Here is a 17,718-nt window from a genome sequence, read left to right as displayed (position 1 = left end):
AGAGACCCGTACCCGAGAACAGGAAAGAAGGGAAACTGGATCAACCCAAAGCGCGTCCCCGGACACAGAAGCCGTGGCGCACAAATAACGACGAAGGGCCCACAACCAGACACAACACATGATGCATCCCCGGCCTGACCAATCAAGCATCAACAAACCAAGGACTTCTCTGGAAAGCAGCAGTCTCATTCTTCACCAGAAAAGGAGACAGCTGCAGACAAACAAACCTATCACCACAACCAAAAGAGCAGAAACCCCTGCGCCGGAGAAGAGCATGAAGCTCCGCAACCCGACTCCCAGAGGCCAATGCCAACAGCAAAAGAGCCTTAGAAAAGCAAACCTGAACTGAAGGGGACACAACAAACCGAAAATACAGATAGGAGGGCACTCTAGCCAACGACCAAGACAGTTCAGGCGGCGCATGAGCAGGCCGGAGGTGAAACAATGCACGAGACAGCTTGCGAAACGGCACAGAAGTAACATCTATACAGAAAGCAATCTGCAGTGGCTCCGCCAGCTCCGTATGATATGAGGCGACAGTATTCGTCATAATATGTTGGTCCTGGAACAACCACGAAAGAAAGGACAACACCACCAGAACAGAAAGCGAAGTACAACGACGAAAAGTTAAAAAGAAATGGAAGGACTGCCAAGAAACTTCATACTGCCGCCGCGAGGAAGCCCGCAGGTGGGACATGATCAAGAAAGCCACCTGATCACCATACAGATCTATCTGTAACCAACAAGTGGTGATAAACGGATGGTGATAAATGGTGATGGTGATAAACTCGAGTCAAAGATACCAAACGCGTAGACTCGAGAAGAAGGTTCAAACACCATGCACGCAGCGTCTTAAACCATGGCTGGACCGACTACCAAGGAGCCAAGAAGACTACTCGCCCCTGGTAAGTCTCCAAGCAAGCCAAGACCTGGAGCAACAGCTGAACCGGGGGAAAGAGGTACAGGAACCCCCACCTCGATCAGTCCTGCCGGAAGGTGTAGATCCCGATGACCTCACGGTCGAGGAAGGGCACCACATATACCAGGAGACACCTCGACCATACCGACGAGAAGAGGTCCACCTTCGGCAGAGCCAACTGAATGAGTTGGCATCAACAGTCCACTCCGTGGACAGGGGAACAAACCGGGACAGGCCATCCGCAAGGACGTTAGACACCCCCGGATATGAACCACCAGGAGAGCCAAACCCTGAGAATTCAGCAGATGAGTCACCTGAAGCGACCAGCCCCAAAGAGCCAAGGACCGCATCAAACCCCCTCAGTTCAGGCAATGAACCACCGGGAAGCAGTCCGAATGGAACCGGTTCGTCAATCCGCAGGACGACCCGAACCCTCCGAAGCACAATCCACGCCACTGCGAACTCTCGCACCGTGCTGTGGGCCCACAGGAAGGATGGACCCCACTGCCCCTAGTCGGCCTGGTGAGCACTGGTCACAAAGCCCCAGCCAAGAAACGACACGTCCATGAACATCGAGCGAGGGGTCGGGTAGGCGCCAAGGCACTGAATCCCGAAAAACCCGAAGAGCAAGCCGGGGCCGCAGCAGCCGACGCAAGGCCCTCGGAGCTCGAACCCAGCAATAGCGAGAGAGGCAGAAGGAACCAGAACAGCCGACAAGCCAAACCCGACCTGGCGCGTAGACCATCATCGCAAAGTTCAGGCTCCCACACAGACCCAGGAGCCCCCCAGAAACAAATGCATGCGGAACCGCAGCCGAAGGAGAGACTCCGGAGGAAGAGACAAGGAAGCGGTCCGAGAGTCCCACACAAAAACCAGAAATCAAAAGTCAAAATCAAAAGTAAAAAATAAAAAAAAAAAAGTCGAAATCAGAAGTCAAAACCAGAAATGACCAACAAGAAACAGAAATTAGGCAAGCAATTAGGAATGAACTGGTTACCATCAGTAAACTAGTACAAAAACTGCAGACAGAAGTAAGTCCATAATAATTTTTGGATGTTTAGAGAAGGAAATTTCATCTAGGGTGGACCGAGCAGCAGAAGAGATGAAAATCATAAGAGAAAGTAGTAGGTTTAGGAGAAGGCTCAAGGGAAAATGTCAGTGATTTTAGAAGAATAGGAAAATATGAGAAAGACAAGAACCGCCCCTTAAGGGTGACGTTTAATGGAGTGAAAAACATGATGGAAGTGCTTAGAAATGCCAGAAAATTGCAGAGTGATGAGGTTGGCAAACTTTGGTCAATAAGACAAGACCTCTCCAAGGAAGACAGAGAAAAGCTGAAAATGAACCTAATTGAGGCAAAACATCTAAATGGAGATAGAAATGAAGAAGACAGAAATTTTTTTTTCTACAAAGTGACAGGGACTGGAAAGCTTGTGAAATGGTACATAAAAACAAAGCAACAAGATCAGTAGTGGAAAGGGGAGTAAAGAGCAAAGGAAAAGGGAACATGTTCCTGAAAATTGTATATACCAACATAGATGGAGTGAGATCAAAAACTTTGGAGTTGCAAGATATAATCCAGCTTAGGGTCCCAGATATTGTCGCATTATCAGAGGCGAAACTTGAAAGAAATATAATAAATGAAGTCATATTCCCAAGAGGCTATTCAGTTTGGAGACGTGACACGAAAACTAGGAAGGGAGGAGTGGATGTACTGGTGAAAAAACACCTGAAGGTAAGAGAGTTAATATTTGAAAACCCTCGACATATTGACATAATGGCATTGCAGATCTGGAATCAGCATGATAAGCTGATAATTTTAAATGCCTACAGCACACCAGCAAGCAACACATGGACAAAGGAAGAACTGGATGACAAACGAGAGGGCCTCATAATGGTCATGAGAGATATTATTGTACAAGCAGATAAGGATAAATCACGACTGTTGATACTGTGGGACTTCAACTTTAAAGCAATAGACTGGGAGGCCTATGAAGCAAGAATGGAGGACTTTTGGACATGTAAATTTGTGAACCTCATTCTGGAGACATTCTTGTATCAACACATAAAGCAGGCCACAAGAATGAGGGAAGGAGATGTACCATCAGTACTGGATCTAGTATTCACCAGGAAAGAAGAAGAGATATTTGACATCCAGTACCTTCCTCCCTTGGGAAAGACTGATCACGTCCTGTTAGACATTGATTATGCTTTAAGATATCATCTAGAAGAAAATGGGGACATTGAAACAGTTGATAAACTCGATTTAAGGAGAGGTCACTATGGGGAACTTCGAAATTTTTTAATGAGTGTAATTGGACAGACTTGTTCCTAGGCAGGGAAGTAATTGAAATGTATGCCAAATTTTAAAAAATATACGAGGAAGGCACACAAACATTCATACCAAAACAGAGATGCAGGGCCAGAAAACAGGATTGGTTCAACAGAAATTGTGAGAGGGCCAGAGACCAAAAGACACAAAAATGGAATCAGTATAGGAAGAGGCCAAACCCCCAAACATACCAGCGATACAAAGATGCGAGAAATAACTATACGGCAGTAAGGAGAGAGGCAGAAAGAAATTTTGAAAAAGGGATAGCGGATAAATGTAAAACAGAACCGGGCCTATTCTACAAATTCATAAACAACAAATTGCAGGTAAAGGATAATATCCAGAGGTTGAAAATGGGAAACAGATTAACGGAAAATGAAAAGGAAATGTGAAACATTAAATGAAAAGTTCCAAAGCGTGTTTGTACAAAATGAAATCTTCAGAGAACCAGACACAATAAGAATTCCAGAGAACAACATAGAGCGGATAGAGGTGTCTAGAGATGAAGTGGAAAATATGCTAAAGGAGCTCAGTAAGAACAAAGCAGCTGGCCCAGATGGAGTTTCCACCATGGGTTCTGAGAGAATGTGCATCTGAGCTCAGCATTCCACTTCACCTGATCTTTCAGGCATCCCTGTGTACAGGAATCGTAGCAGACGTGTGGAAACAGGCTAACATAGTTCCAATCTACAAAAGTGGCAGCAGGGAAGACCCCCTCAATTATAGACCTGTATCATTGACAAGTGTAAATAGTGAAAGTATTGGAAAAACTAATCAAAACTAAATGGGTAGAACACCTAGAGAGAAATGATATAATATCAGACAGACAGTATGGTTTTCGATCTGGAAGATCCTGTGTATCGAATTTATTCAGTTTCTATGATCGAGCCACAAAGATATTACAGGAAAGAGATGGTTGGGTTGACTGCATCTATCTGGACCTAAAAAAAAAGGCTTTCGACAGAGTTCCACATAAGAGGTTGTTCTGGAAACTGGAAAATATTGGAGGGGTGACAGGTAAGCTTTTAACATGGATGAAAAATTTTCTGACTGATAGAAAAATGAGGGCAGTAATCAGAGGCAATGTATCGGACTGGAGAAATGTGACAAGTGGAGTACCACAGGGCTCAGTTCTTGCACCAGTGATGTTTACTGTTTACATAAATGATCTGCCAGTTGGTATACAGAATTATATGAACATGTTTGCCGACGATGCTAAGATAATAGGAAAGATAAGAAATTTAGATGATTGTCATGCTCTTCAAGATGACCTGGACAAAATAAGTATATGGAGTATATGGAGCACCACTTGGCAAATGGAATTTAATGTTAATAAATGCCATGTTATGGAATGTGGAATAGGAGAACATAGACCCCACTCAACCTATATATTATGTGAGAAATATTTAAAGAATTCTGATAAAGAAAGAGATCTAGGGGTGGTTCTAGATAGAAAACTATTACCTGAAGACCACATAAAGAATATTGTGCGAGGAACCTATGCCACGCTTTCTAACTTCAGAATTGCTTTAAATACTTGGATGGCGATATACTAAAGAAATTGTTCACAACTTTTGTTAGGCCAAAGCTAGAATATGCAGCGGTTGTGTGGTGCCCATATGTTAAAAAGCACATCAACAAACTGGAAAAGGTGCAAAGACATGCTACTAAGTGGCTCCCAGAATTGAAGGGCAAGAGCTACGAGGAGAGGTTAGAGGCATTAAATATGCCAAAACTAGAAGACAGAAGAAAAAGAGGTGATATGATCACTACATACAAAATAGTAACAGCAATTGATAAAATCGATAGGAAGATTTCCTGAGACCTGAAACTTTAAGAACAAGAGGTCATAGATTTAAACTAGCTAAACACAAATGCCGAAGAAATATAAGAAAATTAACTTTCACAAACAGAGTGGTAGATTCCCTCCTTCCTTTTCTTGATGTTCATGTTCACAGCTCTGTGTCTGGGTTCTCTTTCTCTGTCTACCGTAAACCCATGCATAGTGGCATGTACATTCACTTCTTTTCCTACCATCCTCCTTCTGTTAAGAAAAGTGTCCTCGTCTCTCTCTTCCTCCGCGCTCTACGCATCAGCGACCCTTAGTTTCTTGATTCTGAAATTGCCTTTATCTACAAATCATTCTCTCGCCTTGGTTATCCTTTGCATTTCATCAACTGTGCCTACTCTCAAGCTAAACGAAATTTCTTTCATCTTAAACCTGCTTCCAACACTAGTAGCACTGTACTATGCCTTCCCTTCATAGCTGAACTCGAAACTTTTACCAATACCTTTCGTCCTCTTGACATTAAACTCGCCTTTCGACAAACTAACACACTTCGTAGCAATCTAGTTCACACTGCTCCTCCTGCTTCTAATGCTGCTGGTGTCTACTCTATTTCCTGTTCATCTTGTCCTCTCTAATACTTTGGCGAAACTGGCCGTACACTGAATGACAGATTTAAAGAACACAACAGAAGTGTTAAGTCTGCAGACACTAACAATGCTCTCTTCTGCCATGTGAGGGATTCTAATCATCCCATTGATTGGTCTTCCTCCAAAATAATCTTTCCTGCCTCTACTCTACACAGACGCCGTCTTGTAGAATCGGCTCTTATACACAATGTACCCAAAATGAACTTGAGTCCTGGCTTTGTTGCTGTGGACTCTTCCCTTTCACAGTATATACTCAAATGCTCTAATCTTTCTAACAAACTTTACTTAACATAAGCTTACCCCTTCCATTTATCTTTCTTTCTCTTTCCTTTTCTTTCTCTCTTCTCCCCTTTTTCTGTTCATTGTCTTCTCCTACGCTCCCTTGCTATCCTCTTCTTTTTCCTATTACTATCTCCTTCGGTGGTTATAATAGGAGCTGCCTCGTATGGGCCAATAGGCCTTCTGCAGTTCTCATTATTACTACTATCCCCTACACCTTACTTTCCTCCTCAGCTCTCTCTTGCCTATTTATTGCCTGTCTCTACCTCCTCATCACAATCGACTTGAGAATGGTCCAGGACGGACCGAAACGTCGTCGTCTCTTCAACTTCTAGTGTGTGGTCTGGTCAACATACTTCAGCCACGTTATTGTGACTCATCGCCTGCTTAGAGTGGTAGACGGTTGGAACAAGTTAGGTGAGAAGGTGGTGGAGGCCAAGACCGTCAGTAGATTCAAAGCGTTATATGACAAAGAGTGCTGGGAAGACGGGACACCACAAGCGTAGCTCTCACCGACCCAACCCCCAAAGGCTAATGCCAACAAGAAAAGAGCCTTGGAGAAACAATCCCGGACAGAAGGGGCAACAACGAAACGAGGAGACGAAAGGTAAGCGAGCACTCTGTCCAAAGACCAGGACGGCTCAGGCGGCGCATGAGCATGCCGAAGGTGAAACAAAGCACGAGGCAGCATGCGAAACGGCACAGACGTAACATCAATACCGAAGGCAAGCTGAAGCGGCTCCGCCAGCACCGCACGATACGAGGCGACAGTGTTAGGCATAAGATGACAGTCCTGAAACAACCAAGAGAGAAGGGACAAGACCACCCGAACAGACAAGGAACTAACACGACGAAGACGCAAAAAGAAACAGAAGGACCGCCAGGAAACTTCATACTGCCGTCGAGAAGAAGCCCTCAGGTGGGACACCAACAAGGAGGCCACCTGATCACCATAGAGATGATGATAGACTCGAGTAAAAAAACCCATACGCGAAGACTCGAGGAGAAGATCGAACCAGCCACGTGACGTACCGGCCCGATCTGCTGAAAGAGGTGGAGCCGCAGGAAAACCCTCAGGTTGGGACACCGAGCAACCAGCGCCTGAAACCAAGGCTGGGCCGGCCACTAAGGGGCCAGAAGGACAACTCTCCCCTGGTAAGTATCTAAGCGAGTCAGGACCTGGAGCAACAGCCGAACCGGGGAAAAGAGGTACAGGAATACCCACTTCGACCAGTCTAGCCGAAAGGCATCGACCCCGACGGCCTCGTGATCGGGGAAGGGCGCCGCATAAACATGAAGACGCCGCGACCACGCCGACGCGAAGAGGTCCACCTCGGGGCGCCCGAACGTCTGGCAAAGCCAATGGAAGGACTCGTCGTCGACCGTCCACTCCATGGAGAGGGGAACGAAGCGAGACAGGGCATCGGCCAAGACATTGGACACTCCCTGTACGTGGACTGCCAGGAGAGCCAAACCCCGAGAACTCAGCAGACGAGTCACCCGAAGCGAACAACCCCAAAGAGACAAGGACCGCATCGAACCCCCGCGGTTCAGGCAATGAACCACCGGAGAGTAGTCCGAATGGAGCCGAATCGTCGATCCGTGGGCCACCCGAATCCTCCCCAGAGCAAACCACACTGCTGCGAACTCCCGCACTGTGCTGTGAGCTCGATGGAAGGACAGATCCCAACGCCCCTGGCCAGCCTGGTGAGCACTGGTCACAAAACCCCAGCCAAGAGACGACCCATCCGTGTACACATCGAGCAAGGGCTCGGGTAGGCGCCAAGGCACTGAACTCCGAAAAACCCGAAGAGGAAGCCGGTGATGCAGCAACCGACGCAAGGCCCCCGGGGGTCGAACTCTGCGATCGCGAGAGAGGCGGAAGGGGGAACCCCGAAGGAACCAGAACAGCCGTCGAAGCCAAACCCGACCCGGCGGGTAGACCACCTTCTTGAAGTTCAGGCTCCCACACAGCCCCTCGAGTAACCGCCGAGTGACCCGAGGGCCCTCCAGAAACAGACGAAGGCGGGACCGCAGCCGCAGGAGAGACTCCGGAGGGAGAGACAAGGAGGCGGTCCGAGTCACAAACGAGACCCAGAAAAGTCCGAACCTGAGAGGGAACCAGATGGGACTTCCTCCAGTTCACCAAGAACCCGAACTCGGCGAGCTGGGAAAGAACCAAATCCCTGGCTAGCAAGCAAGCTGACTGGCTGGGAGCCCAAACCAGCTAGTCGTCGAGGTAGGCCAACACCCGAACACCTAGGAGACGCAAACGGGCCACCACAACCTGTGTGAGGCGCGTGAACACGCGAGGTGCCAGGTTCAACCCGAATGGGAGACAACGAAAGCGGTAACTCAAGACGCCCCACAACAAAACCGAACCAGTCCCTGAACCGTGGATGAATCGGGACATGCCAATAAGCGTCCCAGAGGTCCAGGGACACCATCCAAGCACCCGGCTCCAAGAGGAGCCGAACCTGAGACAGCGTAGTCATCCGAAAGGAGGGGCAATAAACCCAGGGGTTCAGACAGGACAAGTCCAGAATGAATCGCAGGTCCGCGCAGTCCTGTTTCGGAACCGGAAACAGATGGGAAACCCATCTGAGGGACGACGTCGTTTCGACGACGCCCAAGCATACCCACTCAAGGACGACTCGACAGAGCGCAGGGGAAGAAACCTGCCCTGCCAGCCCCGACCCCCCAAAGGGGGGAGGGGACACCCAACGCCACCGCAGGCCGCGAGACACGACCCGAAAGGCCCACGAATCGTGGGACCAGGCGCGGGCGAACAGTGCAAGCCGCCCCCCCATTGCCCCATCAATGGGGCAAACCGCGAAAGTGCCGACGACCCTTAGGAGACCCAGAGCCCCGCACAGCACGAACACCGCACCGACCAGACGAGGGAGGGTCCGCAGGAGGAGCCAAACTCGAACCTGACACCAGAGGCCTACCACGACCAGAAGAACCCCGAGCCCTGGCACGACCTTTCCGGGAAGACCCACCCCGGGACACCCGGAAAACCAACAAGTCCGACATCGGACGACAAGCCGCCGACGCAGCCTGAATAAACTGCGCCATGGCTGACTCCTCAAACAGAAAAGGACAAAAAGGTGAAGAACGCCTAAGAGCCAGAGCTCAAGCAGATTCCACGGAGGAACCCAGCACCGTCTGCCGACATGCGAGACGGGAAGCATAAAACAGGGAAACCGCATCCCGCAAAATCGGCGTGAACAGCCGAGGACAAGGTGCCGGACCTCGGGATGGACCCAAGCGTCCTCACATCCTCCACGAGCCAATCCGAAGACAGCTCCAGGAGGGAAAAGAACCGCAAGGCCGAAGCCAAAAGGCCCCAGGCGCGCAAGTCCTCCGCAATGAGTGCCACCGAAAGGGTGGGAACCTGCACATGGAGCTGAATAGCGCTCACATCGCGGGGAAGGGCAGGGGTAAACAAGCACTCATTCAGGTACTCAAGCTCGCCCCCCAGTTAAACCTGAAGCACAGTGGAAGCTTCCTGCTACTCCAGCGTGCGGGAACAACAGAAGGAATGCCAGGAATCCATAACAAACAAGGGGCAGTCTGCTAGCCAGGAAGACTCCGGAACCTCGTAACGGAGCCAGAAAGGGAACGAAGTCCCAAACCTTAATTCGGACGGATCCATTTCCGAGGCATAATCCGGGTCACGCAGGAGGTAAGCTGCAAGGGCCGCTCGCACCACACCAGGTTGGATGCGATAAGCCGAAAACCTCCGGAAGGACGGAACCGACGTACCCGGGGGAACACAGAACCGACATACCCGGGGGAACACGGAACCGAACCCGGGGAGGGGCCGACACCAAATCCAACTCGTACGCAGAGGGGGAAAAGAAAACCCCACTCCTTGTAACAATAAGCCCTGCTCAGAGGGAAGAAACACCCAGGCGGGGTCCAGCAGGGCCCAAGGCCCCCAAGTCAGCCCCTCCCCAGCCTTGAGGTCCTTCACCACAGGACCCGAGGCCGAGTCCTTTCCCCAAGCCCCGACCCCACAAGACAAGGACGGAGCAGCCGGAAAAGCTGGAGGAAGGGGGATTCACTGGTCAGACCCAGAAGCTTTGGCCGGGAGACAAGACTCGAATGCCTCTGCCGCCCCCCCGGAAGGGGCACCCCCCGAAGCTGCCCGAGTCTCGAGATCAAGTAACCCCTGCTCCGACCCTGAAACCCTCAGACGCTTTGGGGCCGGAAGCAGGGGGGGGGGACCAGAACGAACAGAAGGGGAAGGACGAAGAGGTGTGGACTGAACCAGGATCGAAGCGACCCCCACCCCCAAGTCCAGGTCTCAAAAAGCAAAGCGGGGCAGCCCCGGGGCATCTGGGTGAGCAACCAACCGAGTGCATTGCAACAGACGAAACCTAGACTGCAACGCACGCGCCGCCAGTACCCGAATAGAATCATCAGAGGATTGGGTAAATTGAGTCACAAGCAAGCAGCAACACTCACAGGACTCAGGGTCGAAAGTATCACCGACCCAACAGGCAGCGTGGCAGAGGCAAAAACAATGAGGGTCACCCTGAGACAAGGGGACCGAGCAACCCTCAAACTCGCACACAGCGAGTGGGGACTCCGGGGTCACATCCATCGGACCCACGCGCCCCCTAGGGGATTCCCAGGGTCCTGAGCGTTTACTTTAAGAGGACTCGCACTCAGGTAGTCCCAGGCAGGGTGCTGCAAACTGGCGCCCAAAACTACCAAGCAAACTTCTATAGCTGAACCCCAGGGACGTGTACACTCACGGGGACCTAGCAGGGGGCGCCACCGAGGAGAACAGTGGAAGGGCAAAAACAAACTGAATAAAATGACAGAACCCCCCACCAGGCAAAAACAAAAAGAAAAACAAAACCCCGCAAGAGGACAGCGAACCCCAAGGAACAGAGCCGGCCGCGATGTCGGGAATACAAGCTGAGCAGCACCCTGCGCCCCTACCAGTGCAAACTGCCTCTTACCTGCCGGTAACAAGGGAGAACAGAACACCCAAGAGCCCAACAGGCGACCGAAAAACCGAAAGGTAAAACAGACCAGCAGAGGCAGACCCCAAGGAGCCTGTGGAAGGTGGCCCCAAGGGCAGTACTTACAGGGCACCTAGGGAAGGCAGCCCTAGGCACATGCAGCCCGAGTACTGAAGATAACTCCTGGCTCTCGCACCCAGAAAACCAACACCACACGCAAAGCACAGTGCAGTAGCGACACTGGAGCCAGAGCACATGACCATCGCCTATAGCATCAGCCTCAAGGACTGAGGTGTGGGTAGCCGGCGTGGAGGGTCTGGGGCTCCCCCTTCCCCCTCCCGGGGAGGGGGGAGCTGCGCAGACAGCGGCGCGGCGGTGTGTGACGTCACACTAGTTTGCTTGTTTTCGGTTGGGGAGTTTTATCCACTAGTTCGACTTTTGGTAGCAATTTTAACCAGAATAGGGGTTTGTTTTGAGGCGCTTACCTTTCTGGGTGCCTGTTCCAGTCGATGGCAGACATAGAATGCTTCCAACCACACGGGGGCTTCTATAGGCCATTGCTCCCCTTGCCTCTCTGAGGGGGCCCGGTTCTGGCCGTGGTCCCCGGTAGGCCTAAGAACTCCATACACATGACTGATGCCAAAGTCTGACATTAGCATATCAGCCTGGGATAGCTCCGGGGAGCCGACAGGGCTCCCCCCTGAAAAGCCAAATGAGTGTGATGTGGAGGGCTAATAGTAAGGCATGGGTGACAAGGCTATTTTTTATGGAGTGGGTTAATTAATGAAGTGGTTTGCCCTTCCATACTAAAAAATCAGCAGGAGAAAAGTTTGCCACTCAAGGATGTGCTTCTCCTCGACAATGCTCCTGCTCATCCTCAGGGCTTGGAAGATGCATTGTTGGACAAATTTAATTTTGTTACAATAAAGTTCCTTCCTCGTAACACCACTCCTCTAATTCAGCCTATGGACAAAAAATCATATCCAATTTCAATAAACTTTAGGAAAGGGCACTTTTCTGGAAATGTTTCGAAGTGACTGATGCCACAAACCTCACCCTCAAAGAGTTCTGGAAAAACCATTTTAACATTTGTAGTGCTTTAAGTATCAACTTTTTATTGTATTCTTTTAATATTTTCTTAAATGTCTAAAATGTTGTTAGCTCACTTCTCTTTTAATATTAAGAGTTTACCCCTTCTCACATTTAAATTTTGTTTACAATTTATTTTAAGTTTTGCCCAAAATTCTTTGTGTAATAGTGACGTCATTAATTTGTGTAACTCCTGTCCCCAGAATTGTACATTACTCTTATGTTCGATGTACACCAACTCTTGAATAATAATTTGAATTTGAAAAACTGACCTAAGCATTTGATGAGTTATATCCTGAAACATCGTGTTGCTTGGAGCAAGGTTTTGATTCCTGAAGATGCTCCAGTGACAATCTTGTGCTGAAAAAGACACTGACTTGAATTAAATCCATTTATCCATTTATCTGGCAAGAAAAGAAATGAAATGAATTACATCCATTTATCTGGCAAGAAAAGCTTACTACCAAATGTTGTTGTTGTTGATTTAGGGGCAACAATGATCGTGGGATCGGAGGCGCCCAACTACCAAATGTACGGTGACAAATGCTGCACGAAAACACACCAATACTGTAGTCATCTTATTTACTAAACTCATATCTCACACTATAAATAATTATTATTGTTTAAATGTTAGATGATTTTATTACTAAATTAAAATAAAACAAATTGTAGTCAATGTGGGGCAAGGTGGGAGTGGTAGTGTAGCGAGTAAACCTTATACTCGCTCCAATCTCTCATTAGCACTAATTATAGAAGCAATAATCCTTTCCCTAATTACAGGTAACAGTTCTTCCATCCTTCTATCTTATTGAAGGAAGCTGATGTGTAGTCACCAAATATAAGCAAGCTTGAAGTGAATAGCCAACAATACGATTTCCACAGTAATTCAGTGAACTACAATACAGACGCTTAGGACTTACCACATCTCTTCAAACCTCAAGAATGTAGCTCTCGGGGTGTACAGTTCTAATCGACGACAAGACATTACAGCTTAGACACAGAGCAGACAGCAGACTACAACTGCATCAAGCTACAACGCTCTCGCCTCCCATCGAGTTCAGACACTCAAAATTCCCCATCAAGCCACCACGCTCTCCTGCAAAGAGCTCTATGACTCCGGCCTCACTCAGCTCTCTGCTCTGCTCCAAGTTCTGTCTGAATGTCTACAACAATGCCACCAACCAACTACTGTAATCAAGACTACTAAATATGAAACTTACTAAACACTGTGTATCTAATCTACCCAACAACGTAACATAATCGTACGTTACAGTAGTAGAGGTATGGGGCAAGGTGGGAGAGGTAGTGCAGGTGTGGGGTAAGGTGGGAGAGGTAGTGCAGGTGTGGGGCAAGGTGGGAGAGGTAGTGTAGGTGTGGAAAAGGTGGGAGAAGTAGTGTCGGTGTTGGGCAAGGTGGAAGTGATAGTATAGAAGTAGGGCAAGGTGGGCAGAGTGGTAGTGTAGGTGTGGGGCAAGGTGGGAGTAATAGTATAGGTGAGGGGGCAAGGTGGGAGGTATTTTAAGTGTGTGGCAAGGTGGGAGAGGTAATGTAGGTGTGGGCAAGGTGGGAGAGGTAGTGTAGGTGTGGGCAAGGTGGGAGAGGTAGTGTAAGTGTGGGGCAATGTGGAAGTGGTAGTGTAGGTGTGGATGGGAGAGGTAGTGTAGGTGTGGGGCAAGATGGAAGGGTAGTATAGGTGTGGAGCAAGATGGGAGTGATAGTATAGGTATGGGGCAAGGTGGGAGGTATTGTAGGTGTGGGGCAAAGTGGGAGAGGTAGTGTAGGTGTGGGGCAAGGTGGAAGTGTAGGTGTGGAACAAAGTGGGAGTCGTAGTGTAGATGTGGGGCAAGTGGTAGTGTAGGTGTGGGGGTAAAGTGGGAGTGGTAGTGTAGATGTGGGATAAGGTAGGAGAAGTGGTGTGGGCAAGATGGGAGTGGTAGTGTAAGAGTGGAACAAGGTGGGGAGAGGTAGTGTAGGTGTAGGACAAGGTGGGAGTGGTAGTGTAGGTGTGGGGCAAGGTGGGAAAGGTAGTGTAGGTGTGGGGAAAGGTGGGACAGGTAGTGTAGGTGTGGGGCAAGGTGGGACAGGTAGTGTAGGTGTGGGGCAAGGTGGGACAGGTAGTGTAGGTGTGGGGCAAGGTGGGACAGGTAGTGTAGGTGTGGGGCAAGGTGGGACAGGTAATGTAGATGAGGGGCAAGGTGGGACAGATAGTGTAGGTGTGGGGCAAGGTGGGACAGGTAGTGTAGGTGTGGGGTAAGGTGGGAGAAACAAGCAGTTTAAGAGCCGGTTAATAGTTACCGAAGTCATCAGCACCATCTGGATGGCCGTCGTCGTGTATATATAGGGCTACCTAGCCCACTACAGTTCAGATTACTCCTGAGTGCTCTGCTGAATAGACCTGTTGACATTCCCTGGTGTGATAACAGTTATTCAGTTTGGCTCACAGTATTCCTGCACCATATTTTATTTTGCACATTAACGTAACATAAATTTGATTGTCTGTTTATCTTGTTCATTTTGTATACTTAGAATATAGCCAATTTTTTATGTTATTTATATTTTCATGTTAAGTAAACTGTTTTAAATGATTTTTCTCTTTTGTGCTTTATCCTACAGTTTACCTCAGTGAAGATTCAACTTGCAGTATAACTTTTTTTTCCTTTTTTTTCTTTGTTGCTTTTGTGTGACTGGCATTCCATCTGCCTAGAGAGACTGCAATACCACCTATTTTTCTCATCACAGGTGGGAGTGGTAGTGTAGGTGTGGGGCAAGGTGGGAGTGGTAGTGTAGGTGTGGAGCAAAGTGGGAGTGGCAGTGTAGGTGTGGGTAGGGTGGGAGTGGCAGTGTAGGTGTGGGTAGGCTGGAAGTGGTAGTGTAGGTGTGGGAGTGAAAGTGTAGGTGTGGGGCAAGGTGGGACTGGTAGTGTAGATGTAGGGCAAGGTGGAAGTGTAGGTGTGGAACAAAGTGGGAGTCATAGTGTAGGTGTGGGGCAAAGTGGGAGTGGTAGTGTAGGTGTGGGGCAAAGTGGGAGTGGTAGTGTAGGAGTGGGGCAAGGGGGAGAGGTATGTAGATGTGGGGGCAAGGTGGGAGTGGTAGTGTAGGTGTGGGGCAAGGTGGGAGTGGTAGTGTTAGGGGGGCCTGATGGCTGAGTGGTCAGCATTCAGGATTCATAGTCCAAAGGGTCCAGATTTAATCCGGTAGGGGGTGATAGATGTGAGAGGTGTGGGGTAGCAGGTGTGGGCAGCAGCCAACATGTCAACTGTCACACACGTGACACACTGACACAGGGTAGAGAGTACTGCTCCTGGACGTGTTCACCTGATTTACCTGATGGCCACTAACACTAGTAGCCTCGACAAGGACAGAAAGCCGGTGGCTTGTCGAAGGTCCCAACATTTGCCTTGATCTTTTCCATTTGGTCTTTAAAACTGAACAGTTAACAAGAACTATGGGTAATTTTATTGCTGCTGTTGCTAATATCAACTGAGAGACTGAATTAGGTAACATAGGGAACATCAACCTAGCAGTACAAACATTTCTTCAGAAAACTCTCAGCCTTCACCCACTGTCCTATGCTAATTAAACAAGTCACAACTAAAAGGTTAAACAATCCATGGCTTACAAAGGGGATACTTAAATCTATTAATAAAAAACTTGACCATAGAAGAAGTATAGGTTAGGAGTTGTCTCCAAAGAATTTTCAAGGATTTACTCATCAATGCTGTTAAAAATAATTAAGAGAGCCAAAACAAAGTACTGTACTATGAAAATAAATTCACCCAAGTTAAGGGCAACATTAAAAAAACATGGAGCACTATTTCCCAAATATTGGGATCAAAAAAGATTTTGAATAAAAACCAATACTGCTATCCAATGACAATGGTGTGCTTTCAGCCTCTGACACTGCTATTGAATTCAATATGTTCTTCTCCTCCATTGGAACATCCCTGGCTCATGTTATTCTATCTTCCCTCACTAATGTTAAAAACTACCTTACAGGTAACTATCCAGTCTCTGTACTTAACTCCTGCTAACTCCTCTAATGTTAATGAGGTAATCCTTTCCCTTAAAACTAAGTCAAGTGCCCTTGATGAGATATCATCTCAAATTTACAAAAAAGCCTCCAGATTTCTAGCTCCTGCCATTGCATTGTTCTTCAATAAATCACTTGAACTCCAAACCTTTCCGGATATTCTAAAAAAAGCGAGAGTAACCCCAGTCCATAAATGTGGTGATCTCACTGATGTCAACAATTACAGACCTACTGTATATCAATTCTATCAACCTTGTCAAAAATATTTGAAAAGCTAATCTACAAGTAGCTTTATTCTTATCTAGGCAAGCACAATATAGGGTCATTCCATCTCAAATCACCAAAAAGTCACTTACGGCTCCCACATGACCCTCTCCAAATGGCATTAAATTTTGTAGTAAGATAGCCCTAGACCCCAAATGACACTTTGCAAAATATTAGAGCTCAATCTGCTTTGGTTCTTAAATAACAGGTCCATATTGAATGGGCTCTCGTCCCATTAATGCGTAAATACCACAAAAATTACCAACTTTGACCCTTTGTTAAATCACGACTAGTGCCCAGAGAGGTGTGAAATTTGGCATACCAGGGCAACTTTTGGTGCGGAATACAGCAGTGTAATCAAAAAAGTAGTTTGGGTAGCCATTCAGCTACCAATCCATGCTAATATAACTGCCAATATATCTCAAAATGTCTCAATATGCGTCATTCCCAATTTGGTTTTGAATGACACCATTGGATAGAGGAGATTTTTCTGTACAAGAGTAACTCTTATTTAGATTGGGATCTGAATTCCTAGTTCAGCCAGAGGACTCTGAAAATGACATACCTTGGTGTGATATAAAAAAAAATCAAATTATGATTCTCCATCTTCTTTGTGCACTGATCTTTTTTTTTTTTTTTTTTTTTTTTGAGATATATACAAGAGTTGTTACATTCTTGTACAGCTACTAGTACGTGTAGCGTTTCGGGCAGGTCCCTGGAATACGGTCCCCTGCCGCGAAGAATCATTTTTTCATCCAAGTACACATTTTACTGTTGCGTTAAACAGAGGCTACAGTTAAGGAATTGCGCCCAGTAAATCCTCCCCGGCCAGGATATGAACCCATGACAGCGCTCGCGGAACGCCAGACGAGTGTCTTACCACTACACCACGGAGACTGTAAATCATGACTGCTAGCAAATTGATATCCAAACTGATTGGAAAAATTTTAAGCTTCATTGAGTAGAACATTTTTGGGTGGGATTCAGAATTATTATTAAACAATCAATGCTATTTTAGGTTCCTGTTCTATATTTATCTTAACACTTTCTGCTGATGAGGACTCCGCCCGGAGTCCTGTTTCGCCTCACCGCTTCCGCATGGTGGACATAAATTTATGTCCTCTTTTAAAATATTTGTATAAAATTCAATTTTAATCCGATTTACTTTGGGTTTGTTTCAAACTGCGCGCCATGAGGCTCTCTTTCTCACCACTAGGCTGCATGGTACAATAAGTTCATGAAAGGTGTGGACCACTTCGATCAAATGGTATTACCATTTTACCCGGAAAACTCACAAGTGGACCTATAAGATAACATTTTATTTCCTGCAAATGGCTTTGCATAATGCCTTTGTTTTGTACAAATACAACACAACTGATCAAAAAAAGCT

General features: G+C 47.6%; 1 protein-coding gene across 5 annotated transcripts in view; it reads right to left on the bottom strand.

Annotated features, from left to right (window-relative positions):
• The window catches only part of LOC123757091 (cartilage acidic protein 1), a 293,121-nt gene that overhangs the window by 186,599 nt on the left and 88,804 nt on the right, over window positions 1-17,718 (bottom strand). For all 5 annotated transcript variants that reach the window (XM_069323801.1, XM_069323802.1, XM_069323799.1 and 2 more), the window contains exon 2: window positions 12,307-12,394. In XM_069323801.1, coding sequence (XP_069179902.1) covers window positions 12,307-12,338 — 32 coding nt within the window. In that variant the 5' untranslated portion in view covers window positions 12,339-12,394. The remainder of the gene's footprint in view (window positions 1-12,306; window positions 12,395-17,718) is intronic.

This window comes from Procambarus clarkii, chromosome 13, assembly GCF_040958095.1.
Source record: "Procambarus clarkii isolate CNS0578487 chromosome 13, FALCON_Pclarkii_2.0, whole genome shotgun sequence".
NCBI lineage: Eukaryota > Metazoa > Arthropoda > Malacostraca > Decapoda > Cambaridae > Procambarus > Procambarus clarkii.
This window is presented reverse-complemented; position numbering and strand designations above follow the sequence as displayed.